The sequence below is a fragment of the Brachyistius frenatus genome, unplaced genomic scaffold (assembly GCF_029030835.1).
Source record: "Brachyistius frenatus isolate BFR_SWC_R1_liver_20210118 unplaced genomic scaffold, ASM2903083v1 Contig_12, whole genome shotgun sequence".
Lineage (NCBI taxonomy): Eukaryota > Metazoa > Chordata > Actinopteri > Embiotocidae > Brachyistius > Brachyistius frenatus.
The window spans coordinates 2,643,929-2,658,402 of record NW_027210611.1 but is presented as its reverse complement, the minus strand read 5'-3'; the positions used below and the strand labels follow the sequence as shown (position 1 = coordinate 2,658,402).

Sequence of the window (14,474 nt, the reverse complement as noted above, 5' to 3'; positions counted from 1 at the left end):
TAGTTATGATGTGACTATAGCTATGCTTTACTTACGATAACTTTCTCTTGTATTCTCCCTCGGACACTTCCTCTACACTTGTTTCTGGAAGTTCGCCCGTATCAGCAGAGATCTAGAATACACATTTTTTAGACAGACATAAAGTAAATGAACTAAAGCTGATGAAAAAATAAACAGTTTGCAACATTCATTGGCAAATCAGCTGCTACAGTCTCAAGACATACTTTGAGTTTTTTGTCCAGGTAGGCAGGTGAGACCCAGCCTTGGCGAGACGGGGTAGTTTTGGTAGGTTTGGTCCGAACCAACCATTTGAGTGGATGAGCCGAGTCCAGTACCTCGACATACTGTCCCTCCTTCAGAGAGATTGAATCTTTGCTTGCCATGGTGGGGGTGTAGTCAGCCGTTGCCACGTAGATGTCGAACATCTAAAAAAAAAAATATGTATATTAACAACGGTGCACATAGGGTCTCACAAAATTACACAATGACATCACATATATCTATTATTTTTCCAGTTAAGTCTATTTCTATTTCCACTTTACTGTTGTGTGTTTTTAAAAAGGTGCACTTGGAAGGATTTTTCCAAATTCTTTGATTTAAAATTTCATGTTGCAAATGAAAATTTGCATCAGATACCCCTTATTTATGACTTATACTAATAAGTTATGGTCCATAGATTCTTGGCCACTATAAACTAAATGGATGATTTCCATATATCTCACCTCTCCCCTGGCATCGCCTTCATCAGACTCGGAGGAGGAGTCTGCAATGAGGGAGGGAGGACGAGAGCGACCGTGATGAGGTGATGGAGATGGGGTCTTGGTCTCATCATCACTGTCACCGCCTGGTACACGTAATGAAGCTGAGGCAGCAAGGACGAAGGAGGCAGTCAGGGGAGGACAAAGAACTAGAGCATGTCCCTTTAGTATTAACGTTTGTCACAGTTATGTATAGTAAAACTGTATATTCGACAAAGAAGTTATCAAACTGCCAGATGTAAATACATCATGTATCATTTGGCTTGAATTTAAGTAGCAGGTATTAGTTCCCACTCCATTTAGTCAAAGCTTGACTGAGGTAAGACCATTCAGCTTAAATGGCCATTTCAAGCAATAACTCTGTGCTAGCATCTACTGGTGTTGTATTTACCTGTAATGACATCAGTACCCTCTGACAGCATTTCAGATTATAATTCAAACTACAAATTTGTATGACCTGTAAAAACAAATGCCAAAAAACAAAACAAAACAAAACACACGGCACAATATAATACTACTGTGTTAGTATAGTAACAACATGCAAGTACAGATAGCACTAATGTGAGCTCTCCACATACATGTCTGTCGGTGAGCATGTATTCCAGCTATAAACTGCTATTTTAAAAAGACGGGAGCATTCATTAATGACGAATCAGGAGGTTTAAAGGGGCACTGACACAATGAAAAGGGAACATTTTAACAGTTGACACAGAAAAAGAGGAAACTCTTTTGACTACACTTATATATGAACTATATGTGTTCTTCCTATATGTAGAAGTAAATGTGAGGCAAAATTGTTTTGTCATGTCATCTGCGAAGCCATCTGATGCTACCAAAATATCTTAATTGAAAAATGTATATTAACTGTGATGCTGATGCGCTGTGAATACATACTGGTGGTTTTGGGCCAAGATTTCATCCACTGGAGCACTTCATGATTCTGTACACTGTCTGAATAACAAATCAATGATTGGATGAGAATTTAATAGGTGGGACTGATAAAGTGATGGGTGTAAAAGTGGTTAAGAAATTATGTCTGCATGGAGCAATGAGAGGTTTTAGGTCATAAAAGCATGAAGAAACCAAAGCATGCTGAAAAACACACACCAGAAGAGCAGGGGAGGAACACTCCTGAGGTTTGGCATATATTGGAAAGTGACGATCAATAATCTGAGTGTTAAAGCATTCAGGTTAAACAACCCTTTTACAATTCTTGAAGAATTAATTCACAGAATTCAACCAAAACTGACTGGAATACAACAAAACACGAAACAGAAGCAGTGTATCCAACAAAACATGCCAGTTAGTTTCAGCATCTTTAGCAGTGATAGCAGAGGGAATAGGGATGGACAACCTGCAGATTTTTATTCCAACCACAGATGACAGATGTTATTTAAGAGATAGTGTGTCTTCCTCTGGATGAAGATGTCATCAAAACGGAAATCATCTGGTCTAAAGTTTGGCAGGAATGAAAATCTACAATCTTAAAGGTCTTGGTTGAATATGTTGCCAGTTAACATATTTCATGTAAGATGACAACAGAATTACTTGTTTCATCACACCTTAACATAACAGTTGGATATTAGTTGTACATGCAAGTTGAGTGTCTATGGAGACACATCTGGTTAGGTTCTTAGACAGTCTAAAAGATCATCCTGTGTTTTCTTGTCCATATTCTAAGCTCAATGATTTATCTACTACTGTACTAAATATCATACTTGAAAACCTATTCAATGTAACCAAGCTAAAACAATGTATTCAAAAACATCTAATTACTCTAAGGCACCGGCACACCGTCAAAACTTGAGAGTGAGCTGTAGTGAAACACTCTCAAAATCATTGTTTTATCATGTTTTAAAACAGACTTGAATAAGCCTGATTAGGTAAACTGGCCCCTGGTCATATTAAAACTGAGTAACTGAGTAGAATTTCTTCCCAATTGAAATAATAACAGAAAATTTAACTGCAAAGACATAATGGTCCACAGAATACACTTACCCTGGGTGATCTTCGCTGATACCATTTCAGTGATCTGAGAGGTGAGTTTCATGAGGAATTCCTCTGTCCCTACTTCACCTAAGTAGGTCATTGTATTCTCTTAAGGCGTGCACAAAAGGGAAAGAGCACCATAAATATTGTAGCATTTATTACGACACTAAGATTTTATGCTGAATAACAAACAATATTACGTGAAATAATATATGCCAATGTATAAGGTGACATGTCTTGCCTTTTCCTTTGCTAGCCACCTCTCCTGTAGGACTAATTGTAATTCCAAGAACCCTTAGGAGAAATAAATGTTAGTTAATTTTCATGTATTGGTATTTATCTAAACTGTATTTTAAATATGTTCCTTTATATTTACAAGACCTCGATCTCAAAGAAAAACTTACTCTGAGGCGATGGCCTCTTTCTTCGGTTGTGGTGCTGAAGAAAACGGGGGAGGGGGCAAATACAAATTATAAACTCATGGCAGCAGACTACTAAATGTTAAATGTTTAAGTATATACTCACAAATATATAACTTTAATATAAAGTGCCTGAATGTTTTCCTTACTGTCATCCACCTCGAGGTGAGCAGTGCTGATGGATTGTCCGGCTCTATTTGTGGCAATACAGGTGTAGGCGCCAGTGTACTCTGCGCCCACGTCCATCAAGATGAGGCTGTGCTGGCGCCCAGAGCTTGCTATTTTGTATCCTTTGGTATCAGGCTTGATCCACACGACGTCTTCCTGAGATTCCTCCTTTAGCCAGGAGATCGTAGGAGTAGGAGACCCTGGAAGAGTAAAGGCAAGTACGGATAACTTATAATAAATGCCACATGACGGACAGCCTGGGAACTGGGCTCTGATCCTGTTAAGAGCAAAAACAGATTGTGGATCTAGTGTTTAAGGATGTTTACAAAAATTAAATAAACAAACCTTCTACTTTGACAGACAGAGTGATGCTTGCTCCTTGTTTCACTTTTCTGTTGCTGAACCGCTCAAGGAAGCGAGGTGGCACCAGGGGTCCTTTGAAGTCTGAAGATATAGTGTAAAACAAGAGAATAGTCACTAACAGTTTATTATCATATCCACTGAAGTACCTGTAGCTTTGTCATGTTTGTAGGATAAATGGCAAATTACCTTTTTTATCTTGTGGCATAATCTCCCCTGGACCTGTTACAGAGGGCAATTGTTAGTCTATCTGTATTTTGGAGAATTGTAAACAAGTGTTTCTCATGTTGCTTTTGTATGAGATATTGTAGTTACTATAATCAACTATTCAGGCATTTGCATACATACTCAATACTATCAGTCGGGCGGAGGAGTAGGCAGAACCTGCTACATTGCTGATGTAAGCAGAGTACTCCCCCATATCCTCTCTCTTCACCTCCCGGATCTCCACGCCATGAACATCTCTCTCCGCTGACAACATAATCCTTTGTGAAGGTCGGAGAGGGTGGCTATCTTTGAACCAGTACACTCTGGGCTTGGGGAAACCTGGAAGACAATAGATATTTCACAAACATCATTCTTAAATCATGCGCGGTGTTAGTCGGGGGTTGAACATCAATATTCATAAACTTACCCTTTACTCTGAGCCGCATCTTTGCAATAGGCGAACCTGGACTGACATGAACATCGTGAAGCTCCTCCACCACCTGTGGCAGCTGATCATCTTCAGCCACAGACTCAAAGGTCTCGGTTTCCCTGCTAGAGAGCACAACAGTGCAGCTTCAGTATTCAATAACTATAAAGATTAAATATATTCATCAATATATTTTTAAAACATTATAAAACACTGTTCATAGTAAATTTACCTGGACGCATAGCCCTTGGCACTGACAAAGGAAGATGTCTCAGTGGCGTCAGCGGCAGTGTCATAATCTGAGCTGCAAGACACTGATGGGAAGGATTGACATACTGTGTTATACAAAGATGTCAGTGAAATCACAGACAATGTGAGTGTCAATGTGCTTTTGCAGAGCAAGGACATTTTGGCCACTCTGCTTTTTTCAGATGCCGGTTTTAGGGTTTGGAAATTGGTTTCCCAAATAAATTTTGAACAAATTAATACTATAATTTAACTCTCTGGTTTCATGTCTAGAAGGGAAGAGCAAGAGTTAAGGGTTTTTAATTAAGAAAGACAGAGAGATTTGCAAGTCTAAGGAAAAAAAGAATTAAAACACATCCTTGTTTGCATTGTAATTTTCTAAGCCCTGCTGTAGTTGATGGAAAACTTTTTTCAGCTCGGTATTTTTCTTGTATGATACAAAATGGTGAATTTAAAGGACTAGTTGTATATTGAGCCAATTTTCCATAAACAAAATAAATTGTCCAACATATAAAAGAGACATTGCCAAAAGCTATTGGTATTTGTACATTTGTGAGTGTAATGTATGTTCACTTACTGTCAACCCTGAGTTCAGCTTTAGTGGCTGTAATACCACTGCTGTTTTCAGCTGTGCAGCGATAGACACCCATGTCAGTGGGCAACACAGTGGTGATGATGAGTTGGTGGCAGCCCTCCAGGTCTTCATTGATCATGTAATGGTCATTCTCCTCCAGCAGTTTGCCATCCTTGTACCAGCGAACAGTGGGAGGGGGCTTGCCAATCACAACACAGTCAAAGCTGACTGGATAACCGTCTGGAACATCCTGACTTTGTAGCTCCGTCAGGAAGACCGGGGCAGCTGGGAAACAAGAGCGAATAATACGTTAAAAAAACATTAATCGGACCACATAGAGTCTGAATTATTGATAGACTACATAGAAACTGGTAATCCAAAATGTTTATAAAAAAAAAAATTGTATAATGATCAGAACAGCAGAGCAACCACTCCCATGTGTTTCTCACCGGGGGCTCCAGCCAAGAGAGGAGGAGGCTGTCTATCTTGTGTGGGGGTCTCTGTGCCGTCTTGCGTGTAGCCCATCTTTCTAATTCGCAGCTCCACTTTGAGAGGCCCAGCTGCTTGGATGGTGGTCTCTACAGGGACCCCATGGACTGTAAACATCTCCTGGAACCTCTTAGAGGCGACCTCAGCCTCTGCCTGAGAATCAAAGCGAATGTAGATGTAGTTGTCATCCTCACGATAAGAGTGAGGATCCGGGGCACGCAAGTCTCCTTCGTCTGCGCTGACAAATGGCTCTTCCTCAACATCTGGAGGGAGACGTGTGCGCAACAGGCGACGGAGGCGTCTGCTGGCCTGCCTCAGTGAATCATCCATCTCGCTACCGGAGGAGCTCTCGGGCTCACTGTCTGCACTGTAACCCACTGTCAGCGGCCGACGGCCCGATGACTCTCTCACTGTTCCCACGGTCACCTTACCATTGTGAGAAGCGACTCCAAACTTGTTTGTGACCTCACAAGTGTAAACTCCGGTGTCCTTTGTGGTGATTGCGGTAATGACCAGAGAGCAGGTGCCATCATTGTAGATATCAATATGATGATGTTTACCATCAGTCAGCGGTTCTCCATCTTTCATCCAGCATACCTTATCAGGTTTACCTTCTGTCACACATTCCAGATGTATGGTGCCGTTAGGTTCTTTGGTCTGATCTTTAAAGGACTGTTTAAAGACAGGACGCATGTCCCTGCGAGCCTTGTAGCCTTTGAAGGCAGCTTGAATCTTAATGGCAGCGTCTCTGAGGTCAGGCTCATCCTCTTTACTGATCTCCATGATTTCCTCTGTACACACCTGTTTCTCATCTGTTGTTTTCACTTCAGTGTGCTGCACCGTTTTCTGCTCTGTCATCTGGAAATGTGCAAAGAACCTCTCAGCGGTAAGAGACTCAGACTCATGGGTTGCTGTAACAGCAGTCTCGCTGCTCTTTTTCAGGTAGGAAACAAGTGTTGAACCCCCAGAAACTGTCTGCTCCTCTGAGCGGGCACACAGGTTGGATTCTATCTGCTTCTTCGACACGATGACCTGCTCCTTCTCTGCTGTTTTTACTTCCACTTTCTCTGATGCTGTAACCTCCTTCTGTCCTGATTTGTTTTGACCACGTTTACTGTCGTCCTCGGGGTGTTCAGTGATGGAGTCCAGAGTGGGCTCTCGACTCATGCGCCGTTTCTTGGCTGATGCCTCCCACAGCTCATGGACATCACCTTCTTCAGCAGCTTCGGGAGGCAGACTGGGCTGCCCCAGTGCTTCCAAATCTGCCTGTTTTGCATCTATACATACAGACACAATAGAGTTATTCTTAGGGTCTACACTGCTTATCCTCACTATTAAAATATCATCCAATTTAGCATGATGGATATTTCTAAATGCTTGGAATTTAGCTTGAAAAGGATAAGTGTGCAGGGATGTTTATATACAGTAGAACTTGAGGGGATAAATACAGAAAACAACAACACCAAACACACAGGGTCTTACTTGGGGAAATTAGTGGTGGCGTAGGTGCCTCTATACAAAAAAAAAGAGGAAACAAATGACATTGAAGTTTAGAAAGCATCAACATTTCTTTACATATCACATATCTTTGGGTAGAATGCTACAAATGTGTGAAACTAGATCTCATAATCCGATGTCAAATAGAAAAGAAAACCATTTAACAATAATAAGCAAAATGCCATGGCAAACAATCAAGCACTCCACTTTCTTTAACTAATTGCACATCCACTCACCGAGCTGCACGGTCTGAGGAAGCTCAACAGGCTCTCCAGTCCCAGCTCTGTTGATGGCTGACACTCTAAACCTGTAGCTACTCTCTGGAGTGAGATTTTCAACCACAAACTCTGTGTTACACACAGCCTCTGAATGACATGGAAGCCAGAGGGCACTGTCTACCAGTCGCATCTCCACCCTGTAGCCCAGAATGGGACTCCCTCCATCGTGAAGAGGAGTGAACCAAGAGAGGGTGACAGACTGTTTAGTCTTACTGAGGACCTCTGGGTCCTCCGGAGGATCAGGTACAGCTGTGAGAAAAGAAAAGAACCAGGAATCCGATGAACACTAATCAAGAACTACAGTGATTGCAAAATGAATCTGACATCCTGTTCCCTCTCCTATCAACACTACCTCTCCATGGACTTGCTACATGGAGCACATAACTTGAATAAATAAGTAAGTGGAGAGGTCTCTTAGCTTAAATAACAGTGGTTACAAGAGAACTTCTACAGTATGATTTTCTCAAAATAGAAAATTAAATTTTTACAATCTAAGAACAACCACTAATGAGAAAAGGCTACAAAAATCTTATCTCATTAAACACTTACTGATGATGGTGAGCTTCGCCAAAGAGAGAGCATCCCTGGCTGCAAATGTAATTTCCTGCTTTGGCAAAAGAGGTGCCTGTCTGAGGACTAGACGATAAGAGCAGCCATCAGCCCTCATAGCCCAGAGGTCACTGGGCTTGAGCTCAACTCCATTTGAGTACCAAGTCACTTCAGCCACAGGAACAGGCTCAGTCAGCTCAACGCAAAACTCGACCTTCTCTCCTACTGCAGCCACTTTGTCCTCCAAAGCCTTCACAACATCCAGCTGCCAACCTTATGAGAGAAAAGCCACAAAATGACATGTAAAATGTGGAAAATTCAAGTTCAAAATTCAGGCCAGAGAATGTTATGACTACAGCTTCACAGTCTTATGGTGTTCATCTGGATGACTCACCTTTGACAGAGAGCTGGGCAGATGTTGACGCTGTTCCAGCTTTGAAGGTCACTGTGCAGCTGTCTTTAACGCGCAACTCTTTCAGCAGGAGCAGATGGCGACGACCACTCTCGAATGACACAATCTCAACATTAGGAGATTCTTTTACCGGTTTCCCATCCAGAAGCCAGCAGCAATCTTTGCTCTCAGGACGAGAGAGGGCACACTCAAACAGCGTTTCACCTCCATCAAAGGTTTCTGCATTCTCCAGGCCCTGAACAATGTTGATGGGTTTGGCTGTAGAAGGCAAATGGAAAACAAAGAAAAAGAGCACAATTATAAAGATTTTAAGAGGACTGCAATGCTTAGATAGTCAAATCCTTTAAGGATTTGTCAACAAAGGTGATGATCAGTTCATTTGGACTAAGAATTATTTGCTTTGAGAGGGAGCAGAGGAGAATCCTTAAAGCTTAATGCTCTCTCCATGTGGAGGGAAGCTCACCTTCCACATGAAGCGAAGCGACCACGCAGGTCCCCTCCGCCTCACAGGAGTATGTGCCCCTGTCCTCAGCGGACACACGGCTAATGTACAAGCGAGCCACATTCCAGTCCTGCTCCACTACCACCCTTTGGCCATCAGGCTGCAAAGGTTGCTCATCTTTCTTCCACTGAGCCTTGACTGGCCTCGAGTACTGGCAGATGAACTCAGCCGGTTGGTTTTCAACCACCCGAAGGTCCTCCATCTCGCTCACCACTTCAACTGTGGGATCTGAGGTTGGGGTCGGGGGGTGGGGGGTGGGGGTGTCATAGGGTCAGGGCTTGGCCACGAGAGATAAGGACACGAGCAGGACATGCCGAATGACATGTGGCCTTTTTTAACCCCCATAAGCATGTTTAATGTGTTCATGCGAGTGATTTTATTATGTTTTTATGAATTGTACAGTACAAATTTCAATGTGGCATGGTACAAAATCGTAATGTATATTTTAATGTTCTCTGTGACCCATGCATTGAACTGTGCGAGCTGTCAGGGGGTCAAAAAGTCCATCAGTCAGTAAAGGTCACAACTAAGAGCCAAAAGGCAGCTGATTCGGTGTGTGTGTGTGTGTGTGTGTGTGGTGGTGGTGGTGAGGGGGGGGGGGGGCAGGGTACCAAACTCATGGTAGGTGTAGGAGAGTTAGAGGTTTTAGTGTGTGAAGGTTAGGGGGCAGGACTTGGTGGGTTCGGACTTATTAGGTGAATGGAACATGAGTATCTGAAAGCAGCCGGCCTGTATGGATGGGTGGAGCAGCACTTTCATTCACTACTCTGTGGTTCTCTTACTCTATACAATAACACATGGCTCAAACTTTAACATCCCCGAAGCCAGGCCAATTGTATGTTTTTTACTGAATCCAAACACCAAATATGAATGGCTCATTATTAACAATAAGAAGGCATATATATATAGCTAGGGCTGCACAATCAACCAAAAAATAATCACGATCATGCTTTTGGCACTTAAGAGTGCCTGGCTTTCAACAACAAATGAGGAAATCTCTTGTTTTCAGCATCCTTCTATGAACTGGTTTCCATTTTCCCTGTTATCGCAGGCAAGATGGTTTACACTGCATAATGAAACATACAGCCAGGAATTTAAAAACAACAGCAAGATATCAGGGCAGCAGCATGAATCACAGGTTGATATTGGACTGGAGGCACCACCCAACTTACCCATTAGGAATGACATCCTGAATCATAAAGACTGACCAAGACATCAGGGAAGGAAGTAAAAGACTACACCAATACAATTAACAGTTCTCAGCAGCAACTCAAGTGAGTTTTAGTGCAGAGCGTCACTGATCAATATGAAACTACCATCAAATGACAACCATGGACAACTGGTTTATGTAACTATGTTTTACAGTCAAGTGGCAACCCACTGTGCCATTTTTAAGCCTTAAATCTGGCATTTTGCCTGTCACCATCTTGGTTTTATGGAGCCACAAGTGACCATACTTGGACAAGCTAGGGAGGAGCGAGGAACCCAGGACACTACGCTTGCCCACCTATACTGTAAACCTGCACCTCAGGCATGTCAAACAAACCCGACACCCCACCAAACATACCGCTTTCTGACAATACCTACTTATCTATGGAATTATTTTCAGAATGATCACCAGAATATGGATCAGAAGAAGTGAATTTAGCAAATGACACCATAATGACTAATAAGTATTTTTATTTCATGAGAGAAGTTGATCTTTTTGAACGGGAGTCTATTGGACTCAGGTTTTTTGGAGCCAGCCCCTATTGGCCCTCAGTTGTATTGCACTAAGGCACTTGCACATTGGCTTTACTTTCAGACCCAGAGAATACATCCTCATCGTTACAGCCAGCAATGAAACAGTATTATTAACTCGCATTTTTGTACCTGATTTTTGTCCATGTGCAAGATTAGTTCTTGAGTTGTAAACATACTATTAAAGTTACTACATTGCTCCACAAAACGAGAAAATACTTATGAAGTGATCTCAAATATAAAAAACATAATCGTGATTATCACTTTATCATTTCAGCAGCCCAAAATACAGAACATAAACATGATTCAAAGTTTTTTTTTACCACTTTCCCATTTAGCCAGAAAGTTTCAGGTGGTAAGACTCTTCTCTTCTCTAATAAAACCTTGTTGTGGTGCTACACCCAGTTGTATGTTTTGAATATACCAAAGCATACAGAAGAAAACTATTATTTTCATTATTAATAAAATGCTCATGCATGATGAATCACTACAATGTCATAATATCTACTGCTATTAATCGATCTATAAACTTCACACTCTTTTTGGAACCCTGCAGAAAATAATCATAATTCATAGGATATTTACTAATATGTTTTTTAAGAATTGTACATTTGCATCTCTTGCCCTTACTATTTATTTCAAAATTACAAGAAATATTGCCAGCAGTTAAATTGTATATTCTACTGACAACATCACAAAATTAGGTTTAAAACAAGCTACAAATATTATGTTCATATTAAATTCTGCAGGGTCTAAAAAAGTACTAATCTCAGTCTGTAGTGAATAACCAACGATACCTTTGACTAAGAGCTTGGCTGTTGACGTTAAACTGCCAACTTTGAAGGTGACAGTGCCAGAGTCATCGGTGGCCAGGTTCTTTAAGGTGAGTGTGTGGATGTGGCCCTGGCTCAGCCCTATCTCACTAAACAGGCTGTTGTCCAGCGAGGTGCCGTCCAGCCACCACTGCACCTTGCCAGGTGCCCTACCAGACAGCTGGCAGGAGAAAGTTGCCCATTCCCCAACAAAGACGTCAGTGGTCTTAAGACCAGAAACAATGAAGACTTCTTTCACTGTTGAGTGAAAAATACACATGCATACACTGAGCCTCAGCATTATGCCACAAAACAAAATGACAGACAAAATATACAGTGGAAGACGGACAGAAAAGCACTGTAAGGAGGCTACCTTGCACTGCCAAAGAAGCTGTAGTGAGCTGGTCTCCTGCATCACAGGTGTAGTAGCCACTGTCTTCAGGCTCCAGGTTGCATATACAGAGCTCTCGAATGCACCCTTCCTGCCTCATCTCATACTTCTTACTGGACTGGAGGACAAGGCCTCCTTTCCTCCACTCAACATGAACACCTGGCTTAGACAGCTCACAGTGCAGGGTAATATCATCATCCTCTATGGCGTCCAGGTTCTTAAGCTCTTTCTGGAAGAATGCTGGGGCACCTGGTGAGAGTTTAAAATGGGACAGTTGGACAGAAAATATTTAGATGTCAAGTTTGGCATCAGATAGATGGATAGTTGATAGAAACATGTCCTTGAGGACTGAAAGTTTTGCTGTGATGCCAGACTCGGTGTGTGGTTGAGAGAAGTGGAAGTTCAAGAATATTTTAGTTGTCCTTTTCAATCCTATTTTGATCGAGTCTTGAATTTGATCAACAGGAGAGGTTTTTTTTGTTTTGTTTTTTACACAGGTGGCATTGCTCTTTACCTTCCACAGTCAATGTGACATCACACTGCACATCTCCAGTGTCACAGGTGTATGTTCCAGAGTCCTCAGGCACCAGGTTGTGGATACGGAGCTGATGGAGGGCTGCATTCTTCCTCAGGTCGTACTTGAGACCTGCTTGGATGGCCACGTTGTTTCTGATCCAGGTGATTGTGGCGTTGGGGTCAGAGATGGTGCAGGCCAGGGTGACAGTTTCACCCTCTAATGTCACAGTGTTGTGCGGCTTCTCTAATATTAGCACTGTAAATATGGGAAACGTAGCATTTATATGCAGTCTTTTCCCTTCCTTTACAGCCCCGGCATTAATGTCATCATTTCATCAACTGTATATATAAATACATGAATGCATGCACTGGTTACTGGTCTGGTTACTAAAATTTGACATCTTGAATAATCAAAGTTCAAGGTTTAAAAAAAAAAACATAGAAACTTTGCTGTGAAATTAACATCTAATAAATGAAGTTTTGAGAACAATTTACAGTATTAAGTAGTTAATCTCTTCAAATATGTTTTTTGTATCAGTAAATTCTTCTCATAGCAAATGCTATAAAATGTATTCAGACAAAGGAAAACAATTTTTAAAGCTATGGTGATGATGATGATGATGATGATGCCAGTAGATTTTCAATTTAAAAAACAAAGCAGTTTGGTTGTTGATGGAGATGCATTTTAGGATGAAAAATCTCTAGCAACCATGCCATCTCCTTTACCTTTGGGTTTTTCCTCCACCAGAAGACAGGCCACACTCTTCTCTTCTCCCACTACGAAGGCAACATCCCCTGATTCATCCGTTGTAACCATCTTCAGGACCAAACGGTGCACTCTGCCCTGGCTACTCATTTGATTCAGATCATTATTTTGAAGGAGGTTGTCTCCAAGCCACCATTCTCCGTTGGTGATGCCCGAGTGGGACAGCTCAACCTCAAAGACGGCATCCTGCCCAGTGGTCACAGTAATGTCACAGAGTTCTTGGATGATGCGCACATGCTCTGAGGGTGAATGGGATGATGAGAAATCAGATCTCAGCAGAGATTCCACAAGGCATCAGTACAAGGATGCATCCGTCACCAAGAATCTAATTTCAATACTTACTTAATACTTCTTTCCATACATTTGAACGCAGGAACATGAATGTAGTGGCATGTGGCACCCTGAATAGAACTCATTTCAATAGCACTGGTTTGTTTTTTAAAGTATATCAACTAAATGATTTTACTTTAAATAAACAATCCTTCATATTCCCTGTACGTGTAACCCAAAGTTACATGTGCAGTCTCCCACCACATATTATATCAGTTCCACTAGGCTCCAGTGTGTTATGTTTAGTGGATTTAAAAATTTACAAATTCACAAACCTATAATAATGAAAATCTAGGAGAATTGGAGGCTGAATAGAAGACATCATTTCATCCAGCATTTGATAATAGGATGGATGAATGTAAAATTAACTTCAAGAAGGATGAAGATGAGAGAAAACAAGAGACATAGATGAGATGAAGATGTGCTCCGTTACCTTTTACAGTTAGGGTAGCAGCGCTTTTCTTGTCTCCTGTATCGCAGGTATATTCTCCACTATCCTCTGTGACCAGTTTGTGAATAACCAGGATGTTAGTAGTAGCTTTCTGCTCCATGGTGTACTTCTCCCCATGGGTGAGCACTTTTGTGCCCCTCCGCCAGGTCACCTTGCAATCAGGGCTGGATGTCTCGCAGGACAGGGAGGCATCGCCTCCTGCGGTGGCCTCTTGACTTTCCAGCTCCTTCTTGAAGGAGACAGGTGCAGCTGCCAGAAAGACCAATTTAAGAAGCTGAATAACTTTACATTTTTGAGAGGGGGAAACGACTACCACAACACACAATGTAATCAATAGCGACATTATTTACACTCACAATTCCAACAATTCCATACCATCAAGACGCTTAAAACAGAACATGCACTCAGCCCACTTTAAAGTTTGAGGGAAGACATAGTTAGACTGAAACAGAAAAACTCAGCAATCATGTCAATGAAGTCTTTTGTTCTTGGATGAAATTCGAAGTTGTATATAAATGAATATGAAAGTGAGAGGAATAGAAAACAAGTCAGCACAAATGTAAAGAAAGTTAAAAAAAAAAAAAAAAAAAAAA

At 41.6% G+C, this 14,474-nt stretch overlaps 1 protein-coding gene across 26 annotated transcripts in view; it reads right to left on the bottom strand.

Moving 5' to 3' along the window:
- obscnb (obscurin, cytoskeletal calmodulin and titin-interacting RhoGEF b) overlaps positions 1-14,474 on the bottom strand; it is a 60,937-nt gene that overhangs the window by 7,560 nt on the left and 38,903 nt on the right. For 17 of the 26 annotated variants that reach the window (XM_069692171.1, XM_069692170.1, XM_069692177.1 and 14 more), the window contains 25 exons: positions 13,864-14,130; positions 13,061-13,339; positions 12,333-12,590; positions 11,801-12,067; positions 11,413-11,685; positions 8,837-9,103; positions 8,356-8,631; positions 7,962-8,234; positions 7,371-7,661; positions 7,120-7,149; positions 5,598-6,914; positions 5,152-5,433; positions 4,561-4,642; positions 4,329-4,453; positions 4,043-4,240; positions 3,884-3,916; positions 3,680-3,778; positions 3,316-3,534; positions 3,152-3,185; positions 2,989-3,041; positions 2,757-2,855; positions 1,653-1,709; positions 723-862; positions 225-425; positions 36-112 (listed from right to left, as the gene is read on the bottom strand). In XM_069692171.1, the coding sequence (XP_069548272.1) occupies positions 36-112; positions 225-425; positions 723-862; positions 1,653-1,709; positions 2,757-2,855; positions 2,989-3,041; positions 3,152-3,185; positions 3,316-3,534; positions 3,680-3,778; positions 3,884-3,916; positions 4,043-4,240; positions 4,329-4,453; positions 4,561-4,642; positions 5,152-5,433; positions 5,598-6,914; positions 7,120-7,149; positions 7,371-7,661; positions 7,962-8,234; positions 8,356-8,631; positions 8,837-9,103; positions 11,413-11,685; positions 11,801-12,067; positions 12,333-12,590; positions 13,061-13,339; positions 13,864-14,130 (5,497 nt within the window). The remainder of the gene's footprint in view (positions 1-35; positions 113-224; positions 426-722; positions 863-1,652; positions 1,710-2,756; positions 2,856-2,988; positions 3,042-3,151; positions 3,186-3,315; positions 3,535-3,679; positions 3,779-3,883; positions 3,917-4,042; positions 4,241-4,328; positions 4,454-4,560; positions 4,643-5,151; positions 5,434-5,597; positions 6,915-7,119; positions 7,150-7,370; positions 7,662-7,961; positions 8,235-8,355; positions 8,632-8,836; positions 9,104-11,412; positions 11,686-11,800; positions 12,068-12,332; positions 12,591-13,060; positions 13,340-13,863; positions 14,131-14,474) is intronic. The other 9 variants (XM_069692188.1, XM_069692194.1, XM_069692195.1 and 6 more) reach the window with 6 other exon arrangements.